Source organism: Sceloporus undulatus, chromosome 4 (assembly GCF_019175285.1).
Source record: "Sceloporus undulatus isolate JIND9_A2432 ecotype Alabama chromosome 4, SceUnd_v1.1, whole genome shotgun sequence".
Classification (NCBI taxonomy): domain Eukaryota; kingdom Metazoa; phylum Chordata; class Lepidosauria; order Squamata; family Phrynosomatidae; genus Sceloporus; species Sceloporus undulatus.
Genome location: NC_056525.1, coordinates 176,933,734 through 176,949,055, shown reverse-complemented (window position 1 = coordinate 176,949,055; position 15,322 = coordinate 176,933,734). Strand labels below are relative to the sequence as shown.

At 40.9% G+C, this 15,322-nt stretch overlaps 1 protein-coding gene across 1 annotated transcript; it reads left to right on the top strand.

Annotated features, from left to right (window-relative positions):
- Positions 1-4,432: 4,432 nt before the first annotated feature.
- C4H6orf62 (chromosome 4 C6orf62 homolog) lies at positions 4,433-11,522 on the top strand. Its single transcript, XM_042463885.1, has 5 exons — positions 4,433-6,853; positions 7,511-7,687; positions 8,886-9,011; positions 9,817-9,951; positions 10,275-11,522. The coding sequence occupies exons 1-5, from the start codon at positions 6,725-6,727 to the stop codon at positions 10,398-10,400; spliced, it is 693 nt and encodes a 230-aa protein (XP_042319819.1). The 5' UTR covers positions 4,433-6,724; the 3' UTR covers positions 10,401-11,522.
- The last annotated feature ends 3,800 nt before the right edge of the window (positions 11,523-15,322 follow it).

Genomic DNA, 15,322 nt, shown 5'->3' with positions numbered 1-15,322 from the left:
TCAACGACAATGCATTTCTGACATCATTTTATTTGTGCAGTTCTGTGTGATAGTAATTCACGCAATTACTCACCATTTCCACTTCATTTGCGGGATGATTTAAATGTGCTTTATTCTCTTTTTAATGCCAAAATCAGCCCCAGTGTGATAAACTCCTAAGTTTGCTTAGGAAGCACCTATGGTTTCAAGTGCCACTGAAGCTATGGGCTTCTTAAAGATGCTGGCCCTGCCCCAATGTATATGTGATGAATTTGGCTGTGTGACCCAGTGGCCTCTTCTTTTCTGTCACTGACACTACAGTGGGCAAGAGGCAGGAAGCCTGTCTATAATCAAGTATGTCTGGGCAATGAGGGTCTCCAAGAAGCAGAAGCCATTTAGTCAGGACTTTCTAAAATCTAAAGCTGGGCCTGCTGACACATTAAGCTGTCCGTGTTAGACTACAGCAAATTTCCCACTAGCCACAAGAGGCAAATCATCACAGCATGGCAATTGTATGCACTTGCTGTCAGACTCTTGGCACTCGAGCTCTTAATCCATTTACTTGGAAAGAGCTCCCTATTCACTGCACCGGAGCATGTTTCTAAGCAAATGTGAAACCATATAATGGCTTGTATCCTAGGATAAATGAGGCAAAGAAAACACATAAAATGAAAGTTCTCTCCAGAGGGCCCTTTTGAATAGTGCTAGTCAAACCACCCCAGATGGGACAGACCTCCTAAAAATGACCCTATCTGAGTACTACTTTGAAAGATACTGCCATAACAGCAGTTTACTGCTCCAACAGCAGATTATAATAAACAGTATATAGCAGAAAACAAAGAACTCCCCAAATCCCCTAGCAAGTATGCTTTATGATCAAGGAGCTATAGTAAACAAACAAATAAAACATGTTTCCCAAGCTCTTCTAGAGAGAACAGGATCAGGGCTGTCCCAAGTAATTTTGCTACTAGAGGCAAATGACATGATGGCACTTTTCCAGTTGCACACAGAAAAGCCAGCTGGCAGTTGAGTCTTTCTCTAGAAGGGTCTGTTATGGGATACCCAAAGGTAAAAGGCTAACTTAGGTGGCAAAGGGCAGGGCAGACAACGCTTTCCTCCAGCACCATGCTGTGGCTTTCCTAAATCTGTCTCCTAAAGTGTCCGCCTCATTTTTCCTAATGGTAGAGCCAGTCATGGGGATTAGGAAGTTTGCATGGAGCCCTAATTCTATCATGTTCCAGATGGGGCTCCACAACTTGTTTTAATACAGATTTCCAAAAGCATGAATAGCCTATCGTTTAGTTGTACCCTGAGACTGCACACGGAAAGCTAATGTTATTCTTGAGACAGTGCAAAGGAAGGATAGTATTATTGCTTAATGATTGTGTCTTTGTATTTTATACTTTGTATGCATTTTACCGGTTGTAATCCTGCCTCAATCCACAGGGAGAGGCGGGAAATATAAATAAATAAATAAATAAATTATTATTATTATTATTATTATTAGAAATCCAATCAATTATGATATATATATATATATATAAATATATATATATATATATATATATAATATTGAACCAGATGGAATATTGATCTGAAGTGGGTTTCAAATAGAGTTTAACATTTTTTACTGTGATTTTTTGCAGCTTGTACTTTTAAGAGGTTGTATTCTATACATTTAGAGAAAAGCATAAACCTGTAGGTTCATTGTGTGTATTCCACTTTATGGTTCTCAAATCAAGAAGCAGAGAAAAATGGAAATATTTCCTTTTATCACTAGACATGAAGTAGTTATGATCGAAGCTCAAGACATTGTTATTGTCAAGTCAGCTTTGATTCACGGTGACTATGAATGGGGGACCTCCAAGAGGACATCAACAGCCTTGTTCATTCTTCCAAGCTCAAGGCCACAGCCTCATTGATTGAATCAATCCCTCTATAATTTGGTTTTCCTCTTTTCCTACTGCTTTCCATTTTATCAAGCTATATCATATTTTGAAGTGTGTCAGAAGTACAGTAGCCTCAGAGTAATCATTTTGGTTTCAAGTGAGAGTTCAGGCTTGGAGTGCTCCTGGATTGACTGATTTGTCTTTAATCCGTGGTATCCTTAGAGTTCTCCTCCAGCACCACAATTCAGATAAGTTGATATTCTTTACGTCAGCTTTCTTCACTGTCCAGGTTTTACTACCATACATAGAAAATGGACATACTATGGCATGGATGATTCTGACATCCATATTTCCCCCATTTTGATATTTTCCATATTAGCAGATTTTTAAAAAGAAATAAACTACTGGTATGCATTCTGTTCCTAGTGAATTATTTGTCTCACATGGGATGAGATCAGCTTCCACTTCATTTTTTAAAATTGTGGGTTTACTGATAAGAGGTTCTTCCTTGAAGGAATCTGTCATCCTATTGTCTCTTATTGTTCTTCACTGTTTTGCTTCCATTTTGGTCTGATCATATAATGTGTCCTCCTACTGATCATATGGCACCTACCGTATACACCTGACTACAAGTCGACCTCATGTATAAATCGAGGGCAGATTTTAGGGCCAAATTTACAGATTTTGCTATGACCCATGGACAGGTCAAGGGTAAAACTTAGGGGCATGTAACAAAGGCTCTAAAGGATGGAGCAAAGGAAAACAATGCCAAAGAACTTACAAAATCCCAGAAGGCATAACTGTTTGTGCTCTCACTGAAGGCTGGATGGGTGAGAGAGCAGAAGGGGGTCAGCGCTCTCAGGAAAGATGACACTCTTGCCTTTCACCAGGGGATAGTTCCTATATGGAGAGTCAAAGTACAGAAGTTACACTGACCCATGGATAAGTCAGCTCAGGTTTTTGGGGTCAGTTTTTTGGCTAAAATTTCTAGACTTATACATGAGTATATACAGTATTATATATTCTTGGTTTCAATTTCCCTTTGCTTTATGGGAACTTGTGATTGCAGTCTCTTGTTCTATATTTTCTATTGTCGTCTTCTATCTCTTTGCCCTGGTTATTATCAAAGTTCTCTTTGTCCATATGCACAAGTCACTGATTCAGGACTGTGATACTATTTCTGGCACCTTTTACTTTTGCTTCTCACCCGTCCATAACCATTTAGTTTCATCAATCCTCCCAATGAACTTTTTCTTTCTTTTTGGTTACAGATCATGTCTTTTTGCATTATTCCCTAATAATAATATCCTTTCTTTTGGTCAGGGTTCTTCTGTTTCTCTACAAGGCTCAGTAGTGTAAACCTGGTCTTTATAAGCTATACAGGTGTTCTTTATACTTTGTTTTACAATTTCTGCCTCCCCCGATTCATACTTCTCACATTCTATGTCCCTGATTTCACATGTAGCTTTTGATTTTCTTTCCACATCTCTTCACATCAACAGCCGAATGTCCGTCCTTCCAGCCTGGCTTCTGCTAAATTGCCACTAGATGGCAATGCCATACTAACATTAAAGCAGGTGCCTCTTTTGAAGAGCTGCTGGATTTAGGAGAGAGAGAGCCATCTCACAAAATTACTGGCGTGATGTGGCGTAGTTAGTGATTGTGGCCAGCGACAAAACACTCAGAATTCTGGGATTTGTAGTTTTGTGAGGTATTTAGCCTTCTCTGTCAGAGAAGGTGACCCTCGCAGTGCCCTCCCTCCAAATGAAAGCAAAGGCTAGAAGAACCAACGACGTAGTGACGTCACAATAAGGGGACTGACGTCACACGTCGAGAGGGAGTGGGCGGGGCGAAGAAGACGAAGCCTGTCTCTGGGTAGAATTGATGCAGACGTTTTTTTCCCCGCCTGGTGGTGAAACGTCACAACGACAAAGGCGGGGACAATTACGTCTCCACTGCGCTGCTGTTCCACTTTCACTGCTCCTGCTGCATTCTGGGGTTTGTAGTTCACTGAGGACTAAGAGAGGTCATAGGCAGAGAATTCTAAGTGTCATTTAGCGAGGCCCAAAACCCACTGCAGAAACAACCCAGTTTGAGACCGCTTTAACCGCCTTGGCTCAATGCTAGGGAATCCTGGTAACTCGTAGTTTATTGTGGCGCTAGCAAATGTCCCACGAAACTACAGTTCCCAGAATCCCCTAGCATTGAGCCTGGGCAGCAGTCTCAAAAAAATGGATTATTTCTGCAGTGTTGGCCTTCTGTCAGAGAGCCCTGGTGCCACAACAAAATAAAAAAAGCCCCAAGGGGCAATTAAACCGGTCTCAAACTGGATTAGTTCTTCAATGCAGTTGCAGCGCTAACGAAGAAGGAAATCTCGCGGCCTTTCCCGCAATATTCTCGCGAGACTAGGAGAATAGGGGCGCATTAAGCGCCTGGAAAAGGGGGCGGACCATTCTCAGCTACCATCTCCCCCCTTTTTTCCTATTGAGATGGTACATCCGAGTGCGTAGTGCGCCTGCGCGCCGGTCGGTGGGCGGAGCCTCTCTCTGTATGTGAGTCACTCAAGGCGTAGAGGCGTCTTCGGCTGCCATTTTGTAGCGTCTCCGCTCCCGTTCGCAGCTCCTCCTCCTTCCGCGTCTCATCCTTCTCTTGAGCGGGGACAGGAGGGGGGCTTCGGTCGCTCTCTAGGCCCCTTCGGTAGCAGCGCTGTAGCCAGGCCCAGCCTCGCTTCCTCCTCCTCCTCCTCCGCCTCCTTCCTTCCTTCCTCCCTTCATCCTCCCTTCTCCGCCATTTGCTTCTCTCTCTTCCTCCCCCTCCATCGAGCGTAGGCGATGGGGACCAGGCTGCTGGGGCTGAGCAGCGGCAGCATCAGCGGCAGCATCGGCAACAGCAGCAGAGCGGGCGGCCCGGTCCTGGTGAAGAAGAGCGCAGCGGGGATGGGCGAGCTGGGCGGCTCCTTGGCCCTGGAGGCCTCCTCTTGACATGGCTCCCGCCCGCTTCCCTCGAGCCAGGCCCAGCAGCAGCAGCAGCAGCGACGCCAAGGCCGCCTCCACCGGCTGCGGATAGGCGCCACCGACACACACCGCCCCTTCCCCAGGCCGCCTCCCTTCCTTTATTACTACTAGTAGTATTACTCCTAAACCAAGGGGAGCTCTCTACTTCCTAAGCTGAGGAAGGAGGGCAGGGAAAGGAAAGGAAAGGAAGGGGGTTCTTCCAAAGAGGCAAAAGCAGCAGCTCTAAACCTTCACTAAACCACCACAAAAAGGGGAGGGAAGGGGGGCTCCTTCCCTGTCACCACTTCTTCCCCCTTGTTTGCAATCTGTGCAACCTTTTTACTCCCCCCTTCCTTTTATCTTTTGGCAATTGACATCTTTGGCGTGTCACACACCCCCCCCCCCCATTTTGTATTTTAATTGTAATTTTTCCTTATCATTATTACCATCAAGTTAAGAAGGCCATGGCTGCCAGGAGGAACAGTTCTGGGCGGTGGAGGGAGTAGGCAGCACAGGCCCTTTCTTTCCTCCCCCTTTTCCTCCCTTTCTTTTGGCAATTGAAATCTTGGCGTCTTTCCCCCTGCCTTCCTACCTTTCATTTTTTAATTGTCATTTTTCCTTATTATTATTACTATTATTTAAAGTTGTGAAGCCCATGGCTGCCAGAGTGAATAATTTGGGGTGGAGGAGTGAGTAGGCAGCACAGGCTAGCCCCTTCCGTCCTCCTTTTCTTTTCTTTCCACCTCCTTTCCCCTTCCTTCCTTTTCCAGCAATAGCCATGCCCAGCCCCATCTGAGAGGCAGAAAGAGAAGAAGGAGGAGGAAGAAGAGGAGGAAGACCATCCTTTCTGGCTGTTGCCTGTGGGACAGACACAGGGAAGGCACGCCTTCCTGGGATGTAGGCCTCCCCTTTTTGCTTCAGGTCCAGCCAAGCCTTCAGGCCAGAGAGGCTCCTCTTCTCTCTCTCTCTCTGTCCCCCCAATGGCCACCGCCATGACCCCTCTCCTCTGTGACAGACACCGCCTCAGGGCGACCATGTGCCTGAGGACCAGCAGGATGAAGCTAGAAATGACTCTGCTCTTTCCCAAGCTCCTTGCTCCTCTGCCAGCCAGCACCCCCTTCCTCTTGTTTGCGGTCGATGGTTTTCTCGTCGGTAGGGAAACAACGTCTAACAGCCTCCTCCCGGGACAGCCGCTCCTCCAGCTCTGCAAACCCTCCTCCGCTTTCTACCAAGCCGAATAATTCCTTTTTGTAAAAATATAAAATTAAACATAAAAGCCAGGCAGCATAGCAATAGCAAAACAAACACAAGTAAACCCCCCAAAAAGCCAACCTTAATAATAATAATCAGCAGAGTCATGAATCCGGGCGGGTTAGCACACGGTCTTTAATTTCGATTTTGTTTGGGGTTTGTGGCAGAGGGGGGGCGTTGGGGCGAAAAACCAACAACGACGCCCAAATGGATTGGGTCCATGCCGATTGTTGCTTTTTCTTATGCATACAAATTGTGATAAGATTTCCCCCCCGTTCTCGCCCGTTTATTCCCGTGGTTTAAACAACTGTGTATATCAGTGTATTTTATTCAAATTTCTTTGGGCTTTTTGATAATACTGCGCAAACTCTTTTTTTTTCCCGTCCAACGATGGTTGGGCTACTACTTATTTTGTTTTATGACCCCTCTAATAAGACAGTCTCGTAAAACAATTGCCAGAGGTGCATTTTTTGGGTTACGCCTGTGTTTTCCTGATTCAGTGATATGGGCAGGAATAAAATGACTTGTTTCTGTTGTACTCGAGTCTTATGAAAAAAGGGCCCATAGTTTAGTGTCGGTTTCCAAAGGCTTTAGCACCATCTGTATTACAAAATGGGGGACCCAAACTCCCGGAAGAAACAAGCTCTGAACAGACTTCGCGCTCAGCTTAAAAAGAAAAAAGAATCTCTAGCTGACCAGTTTGATTTCAAGATGTATATTGCCTTTGTATTCAAAGACAAGGTAATCTAAGTTCTGGTTGTTAAAGACTTGTATGTTAAGCGATTTCAAAACTATCGTAATTAATTGTCCCCAAACTGATTTGAGAACAAATGTGGGTAATGCTAATAAAAATCCATTAAACTGTTAAGCTTAAGCTTAGATCTAGCTTGGTTGAGGCTCAGATTCAGATTGTAGTTTTCTTAGTGACTAGTTTTTTGTAATGCTGGAAGTTCTTATTTAGTGACATTTCATTATAAAATCAGTCTGTGTTGCTCTGTTTATAGACTCTCCTCTAACATTCTATGCCTAATTTTAGTATTTTTAAAGGCTGGGAGTAATTATTTTATTAGGTTGGATGTAAGCTTGGGGAATGCATAAAACCAGTTGTAAAATTAGTGGAACCTAACTGCTTCAGCTATTTTAACTCATGTTGATTTTATATTGAGAGAGATTTATGTTTTCAGCATCTTGCAGTGATATTAATAATAGTTAAAGAGTGGACTTCAGCTGAGTTGACACCATCTCTGAATTTGAGTGCGTGGTGTTCCCAACTTCTTGTGTCTGAAATGTTTCTGTTCCTTAAGCGTTGAAAGCATTGTAACTACAAATTGATCAAAAATGGATAAAATGTAATGTTCAGTTTGCTTAAGATCACTTTTTTTTACTTTCTTTGACTAGAGGAAAAAGTCAGCGCTCTTTGAAGTGTCTGAAGTGATACCAGTAATGACCAATAATTATGAAGAAAATATCCTGAAAGGTGTGCGGGATTCCAGCTATTCCTTGGAAAGTTCCATAGAGCTTCTACAAAAGGATGTAGTACAGCTGCATGCACCCCGCTATCAGTCTATGCGCAGGGTAAAATCTTTCGTTCCTTCCACTCTCAAATGTTTTGCTAACATTCTTGGTTTCAGTTATGTTCCTATATCAAAAGTCTAGATCAAGGATAGGCGACCTTGTGTTTTCCAACGTTTTGGAATACAGCTACCATCAGCCCTACGTAACATAACCAGTTGACTGGAATGATAGGAAATGCAGTACAAAGCATCTGAAGAATGGTTGGTTACCTTCCCTTGATCTAGATGAGATGCAGAAGACTTAGCTGAACTGGGTACCTTACATGTGCTCAGTGAGGTTTCTGTCCCTATGAACAGTAAGTTTGCATCATCTATTATTGCACTTGGAACTTGTTGTGTGGTACAGAGAATTGGTGTGCCCCCCTCCAAAATAGTCCAGTGTAAGTGAAGCATATGATTTGAAAAATCTTGCCTGTGAAAAAAGAAATATATGTTGGAATATTTAATTTTACTTTAAGAAGTTCTAAATATCCTGGCCTTGGTCAACTATTTCTCACTTCCTCTTTCTGACACCCTTTTCTAGCACAGTCAAATCATCTTGTTAATCTACAGTATGTGTGATTGGAATACTGGCAGTAATCAACAAATATGTCATAATGTGAGGTTTATTTAGTTCTCACTGGAGAAATTAAACTGATAGGCTTGATCTTGGGAAAGGCCCCTTCCTTTTATGGAAGATTTTGTAGTTCCACAGAGGATCCTGCACACAGCAGGTGGAGAGTGATTTCCTTGATTCCATCTTCCCCCTGCACCTGTCTCACACTGTTTGGCTACAGTAGGGAGGAAAATCAACTAAGGTCCAAAACACAGTGCAGAAATAACCCAGTTTGAGACCGCTTTCACTGCCCTGGCTCAGTGCTAGAGAATCCTGGGAATTGTAGGCAGTTGCGGCACCACAGCTCTGAAAGAGAAAGCTAAATAACTACTGTATCTGGTTGTTCCTTTTAACTCAGAAAGTGTGCTACCACTCTGAAAATTTAATTACAATAGGACTGGTTTACCATCTCATAATAGAAAAGTAGATTTACTGCTAGATAGGTTGCAATGTGTATTTTGAGAATAAAGTCAAAAGAACAGGAAAAATGAAGGAAGTTACATTGGTGGTTACAGCTGTTAGCATTTTTCTTGTGACCAGTATATAGGTGTTTGCATACTAGACTGTTGGACCGGACCCTGCTGACTTTTTTCCTTCCTTATAGGATGTGATTGGCTGTACACAGGAAATGGACTTCATACTTTGGCCTCGGAATGATATTGAGAAGATAGTCTGTCTTCTGTTTTCTAGGTGGAAGGGATCAGATGATGAGCCCTTTAGGCCTGTTCAGGTATGGTGTCAATTTTCAGGTAGTGTACTAACAAACCCCAAGTAAATTTTAAGCACTTGAAATGAAATTGCTCCTTTTCTTTATTCTATTTTTAATTGACCCTGAAATGTACATATGTGTGCGTTTTGTGCATAAGTTTAAGTGCTACTTTTACCACAAGGTGTTTTAAGTTTAATCTTTGTATCCATACGCAGCTGTTTCGAGGCCAATTTGTATTCGGCCAGTCTTTAGCTTTGCTTTTGTCTTTTGTTTAACAAACATAACAGGATTTGACCAGTATAGTACTCCTGCTTTATATATAATAAACCAAAATGTTGTTTCTTTGTATAACATTAAACATGGGCATATTTATCATTCTTGTTTATTATGTTTTGTTGCTATCTGAAACTTGAAGTTATCTGCAAATTTTCTTAAGTCTGTTCTTCAGAGGTGGGCAGAAAGTAGGGCTTGATCTACTGTTAAATCTCTGGGTGATTTGTCAAATCATTGACAAGGCTTCTGATCACCAGTTATTTAACAAAAGCAGCAACAAAGCAACTTCATGACTTAAATTATAATGCTGAAATTGGGGCAAAGGCAGGGGATGTAACCAGAACTGATTTTTGTATGGAAGGACTATGGGCTTCTGTTAACTTAGTTCCTGAGAGTAAAATGCTTTAATTTTGACTTTTGCACCAGTCTGTCATTGGTGAGTCTGGGCTTCTAGCTTGAAAAATAGAGCACTTGCAAGAATGACTTAGCTTTCAATTAGTGTTTCTTACACATCTTTATTTAAATTACTGTCTTCATATTCTATTTTCTGCAGGCCAGGTTTGAATTTCATCATGGTGACTATGAAAAACAGTTTCTGCATGTACTGAGCCGAAAGGACAAGACTGGAATTGTTATAAACAACCCTAACCAGTCAGTGTTTCTCTTCATTGACAGACAGCACTTGCAGGTAAATGTATTTGAATAACTGTTATGCTTACATATTGCCTTTAAAAATTTTTTTAAAGGCTATCCTAACTTACATGCAGTCAAGAGGCACATATAAAACTGACATGGCAGAATACTGAATGTATTTAGATATCAGGGTTTCTTTTTATTGAGTAATTTATAATATAACCCAAAGACAACACCAGGAAATAATGCTATATACCAAGTTGGGTTGCATTACGAGTGCAATGAAACATTCACTAGATGTATTCCTTTTATGCTATAGAATTGAGCTTTGCATGTATGCATCAGCATTGTTTGTCATTCTCAAATTTCTCTTTCCAGACTCCAAAAAACAAAGCTACAATCTTCAAGTTATGCAGCATCTGCTTGTATCTGCCACAGGAGCAGCTCACCCACTGGGCGGTTGGTACCATAGAGGAACACCTCCGTCCATATATGCCAGAGTAGGATACTGGCCAGCAAAATGGGGAAGATCACAGAATGCAGGAGTGTGTTTTTTCACTTTTCTCACCATTTATTCTTTTGGAGTTGAAGAAAATGGACACATGTTCAGAACACTATCCATCGTGGAACTTGATCATCCTGGATTTTTTTTAATCATTTGTATCTCAGAACTTTAATTTTTTTTTAGATGTTTTCTGCATGGACCTGGTGAAAGAGAATGCTCTGCATATTTCTGCACTGTATGAGCATCTTACCAAAATGTGAAATGAAGGGACTGTAATACACTGAAAGAAATATATCTGAGAGCACAAAGTGATCATTTATGGTGGTGTTTCCATTTGTGCTGGTCATGTCCCCCAATACCAGTATTCATAGGGTGAGAAGTGAATGTAATGGTCTAAAAGCCTTATAAGCTTTGCCGTTAACATGATTGTATCAGCTGTGTCAGATTCATTCTGATGAAAGAAAGTCTATGGCTTGTTACAGTAGATTGCTAACCATGGGAAAGAAATTTCAAGGCACTATTTGCCTCTCTTATTTTGCTTGGCCATGTTTAAGTTTGCTGGCATTCTCAGTTTTGGATCTCTTTCCCCAGTTTGCTGTATAACTAAACGTAGAGTGTTCTGTTGAGTTGAATACATTTTTACAGACCTGGAGTCTGAAGTAGCCTAAAGCAGCTAAATTTTAAAATAGCAGCTGCAGAAACTATATTGGCAGAGGATTATTTTTTTCTGAGAGTTGACTTCTTGCTGGTGAACTGCGTAGGAAATACTGGTTTCCAAAACATTTCTTACGAGAAACCCTCTGAAGTTCTTTCTTGGGATGGGGGTGGGGAAGGGAGGGAGGAATATCCTGAAGCAGTTGTGGATTTAATTGTAAAATATTGTTTGGAGTGTCAAAGTTGGTTTGACAAAACATATTTTGTTTAAGATTGTGCAATGAACATAAGGAAGACTACTGTATAGTTTTGGCAAAGAATGCTTTGCTTAAGGGTTGAGTAATTTTACTGAAGTAAATCTGTATAAGCCTACTCCCTTTGGGTAAATCTAGTGCTTATCTGTTTAAAATTTGTATTTAGCTTTTGTTTGGAATTGGAAAAAAGGAAATAAATTAGTTGAACAATGACCTGCTGTGTTCATTTATATATTAAAACCCTCTAACTTGCAGCATATTTAACATACAGGCTCTTAATATGGCATAATCTGCACAAATAAAATGGTTTGTATTATTGTATCATGCAACACAGCAATTCAAAATGCAGTGAATGCCAGATATGAGGTAAGGTACCAAAGATACTTCAATAGTATGGCTGTTTATCTTCAAAACTTATTTAGGTGAACTGGACTTTTATATGGGCAGCTTTTGAGCCTTGGAAATAAGTGTGATACTTTAGGTAATGAGATTTAAAAAATGGCAGCTATACGTATCATTTCACTTTTTGGCAGTTTGATAGAAATATTCAAGATTGCAGACACAAATAGTCAATTATGTCTTTGGTTTGTTCATGCCTTTTCAAATTCATATATTTACAATTTATTTCCTACACCTTAATTTACCATCTTGCTGCCAATGCAACCAAGACACTTCACAGATTAAAATATTTAGTGGCTTGTAGTGCAATACAGTGTATGTCTGTTTAGAATTCCCACTGGGTTTAAGCTGGCTTACTCCCAGTTAAGTATGTTTGGTATATATTTGTGCATACGTTGACACAAACTTCTGCAAAATTGACCCAAAAACCTGGGTCAACTTATACACAAGTCAATACAATAATAAGACTGCAGGGAGAACTATCATTCACTACCCCAAGCCCCTTCCCAGCCCAGTTGCCTCCAGAGGGGACAGCTGGGCTGGGAAAAACCTGTTCCCAGCCTGGTTGCCTCTGGAGGGGGCAGCCAGGCTAGGAAGACAGGAGGAGGAAGTGGACAACCTTTAAATCAATGTTTACATGCCCTTAAGTTTTACCTTTGTCTTATCCACGGGTCATATAAAAATCCAGAATTTTGGCCTCTCCTCGACTAATACACAAGGTCAACCTATACATGAGTATATATGGTACATATAAGATTACAACAAGGAACAACAGGAATATAAGCAAATTTAGGTATTGACAACATTTTTCATATACAGTACCAACAGTTTTCTGGTGATAAGTTCTTTTTTGGGTGAAGGCTTTTCTGAGAAGGAGAATCCAAATTGCATTTGATCATAAGTAAACCGGTTCAGTGGGCCTTGTGACAATTGCTAAATTAAATCATATACTACTGTATGGTCACATTTCCATGGCATGACCGGATATAACTTACGTGGAAGTAAAATTCCACCGCATGGTATGGTATAGATTCCAACATTTGGTAATATCCTCATGTCTACTCTAAATGTCATGCAGATGAGCAGAAGTCTCAACTCTACAGTAGTACCTCTTTCTAGTCTTCATCCTGTGCCTATCTTAAACCAAGGAGGACAGATACATGGTAAGCAACTGATGTGTTTGTTATAGTAGTAGCTATTTTGCCCCTTTTTACATGGTCCAGTGCAGCAGGCATGTTAACAAAAGCTGGTCTGCATTCAAACTAATCTCCCACGAGCTATGTCCCTCAAAGATCCTCAATTCATAATACATTTGAGCTTTGTATCTTGGTCACCTACACTAACTGACTTGATGAATTCTAACAATATTGTTTTTTTCAGTCATTGCCAGAGGTAGGAAATGCATGGGACTCCATTCATTCATTGGATTTATATCCCACCTTTCTTCCAAAATAAGATTCAAGGGGAAAGAACACAACTAAAATGTTAATTACAAAATTTTAAAAGAATAATTAAATATACTAGTATTAAAACATAACAGTTAAAATACAACATAGTTAAAACCATTTCAATAAAATATTTAAAACATTAAAGCATTAAAAAACAGCACACTAGTTACACTCACTACATAAGTAACACCACAAATGCCTTGTAAACAAGAATGTTTCCATCTGCTGCTCCAGCTCTGACATTCCCCCCCCCCCGCGCGATTTAAAAGGTTGAAATACCACTCCTAAACCTTAAATTACCAGCAGTAAGAGCATTAAATTAAACATGCTGGCATTGGGATTCAAATCCTTTTTGCCTTTGGTTCTGTCCATCATCAGTGGAATGTGGTCCCTGAGAGCTACTTTAAAACTGAATTTGGACCATAGGGTGAAAGAGAGTCCATCCCATCCCCAAACCTAGTGGCTGCAGTTTACAGCAATCATGACATTATGCTCGTGTAGGTTGCTGATTCCTCTACATTTAGCTCATTCCTCTGTACTTTGCCTCTCTTTCAAACTGCAGCAGCATCAGCAAAGCACACTGAGAGATCTGATACAAAGTGTTAGAGAGAAGGATGCTAAAGGAGGAGGGGGTGAATCTTTTATTTATTTTAGCAGCATGTAAGCTGGTCCTCTGGAACTACGTAGCTCAGATTGTGTAAAGTGGTTCTAATACCCCACAGTAAAGTAGCAGGGGTGAAATAGCTCCTTGATGCATCCTGCAGGCAAGCTATCATCCATCCCTGTTAACAGCCTGATAGAATTTGGATGGCCAGAGCAAGCTGTATTTCATTTCACACAGCTAGCCAATCGTTTTGCCATTGACAATTATTTAATAATTTTTCACTTTCCAATATCCCAAATATGAGCAAGATAAAAAGGCAAATGGAAACTGCAGGGAAACTTAAGTAGTTATGGATGCAATGGATGAACTGTGGCAGCACAGGTAGATACTGTATACAATAGCTAACACTGGCTGAAAACACACTGCGGAAATAATCCAGTTTGACCACTTGAACTGCCCTGGCTCAATGCTAAGGAATTCTGGGAATGTTGTTTTGTGAGATAGCTAGCCTTTTCTGTCAAAGCTCTGATACCACAATTAACTACAATTCCCAGGATTCCCTAGCAGTGAGCCAAGGCAGTTAAAGTGGCCTCAAACTGGATTATTTCTGCCGTGAGTTTTGGACCATTGATGGCTTCATGGATTTCACTATTGTTTGAATACCAGAGTTTGGTAATAATAGACCATATATTGAAGGATATTGATTTTAGCATTTTTTCCACCCTAATGTTTTAGGAAGTGGTTTTGTCTCATAAATGTGGTTAGTTTCTAAGAAAGTGTAGAGTATCTTTATTGTGGGAAAGTTATATCATAACTCACAAGCCTGATTCCTTAGTGAATAAGGAGGTAACACTTTGCAGATGGTCTGGAGGGGGGAACTTTCCCCCTTGAAAACACGTTCAGAATTAAGACAATTTTTGTTGACATGGGATCAGCCAAATATAAGTATGCATCCAGAAGGAAGTACTGTTTTAGAGGTGCACACAGTAGAAATTTGACACTTTTCAGTGGCAGTGCTTCATGCCAAACTGCTTACGAAACTCCTTAGCTGCAAGGCATTTATCAGAGTAGATTTTATGTCACCTGCTCCAGAAATAACATGGTCAACACTTCTTTTACTACATAGAATTAGGTCTGTCTTTCTTCAAAGCTAGGACATGGCATCAACACAGTGAAATGAATGAGCCCCTGTATCTTGTCCCCTTTCTCTTACTGCAGTACTGTATTCAGTATTTATTATATAGACTGCAAATGAACAGAGATTTGCTATTAAAATAAGAACATTTGAACCCTTCATCTCTGACTTCAGGTCACAAGGGAAAAGAGGCCATAGCTCATCACTCCAGGGAGAGCACATGCTTTGTATGCCATGAGTTCCAGATTCAATCTCTGGTACAAGTAGCTAAGGCAATGGGTCATTTTCTAAGGTTTGACATGTGACTATGGATGATGTATTGTTTTCTATTTGTCAGCGTACTACTTTTATCAGATTCTCATTGCTTATGATAAATAATACAAAATACAATTATGCCATCCTGAATGCCTTATGTGAAATACATTAA

Bases quoted from the DNA above. Each gene is read 5' to 3' on its own strand.
- C4H6orf62 (XM_042463885.1), top strand. From the start codon at position 6,725: ATGGGGGACCCAAACTCCCGGAAGAAACAAGCTCTGAACAGACTTCGC. The intron at 6,854-7,510 runs GTAATCTAAGTT...TTCTTTGACTAG, and splicing joins CCTTTGTATTCAAAGACAAG to AGGAAAAAGTCAGCGCTCTT. The intron at 9,952-10,274 runs GTAAATGTATTT...TTCTCTTTCCAG, and splicing joins TTGACAGACAGCACTTGCAG to ACTCCAAAAAACAAAGCTAC.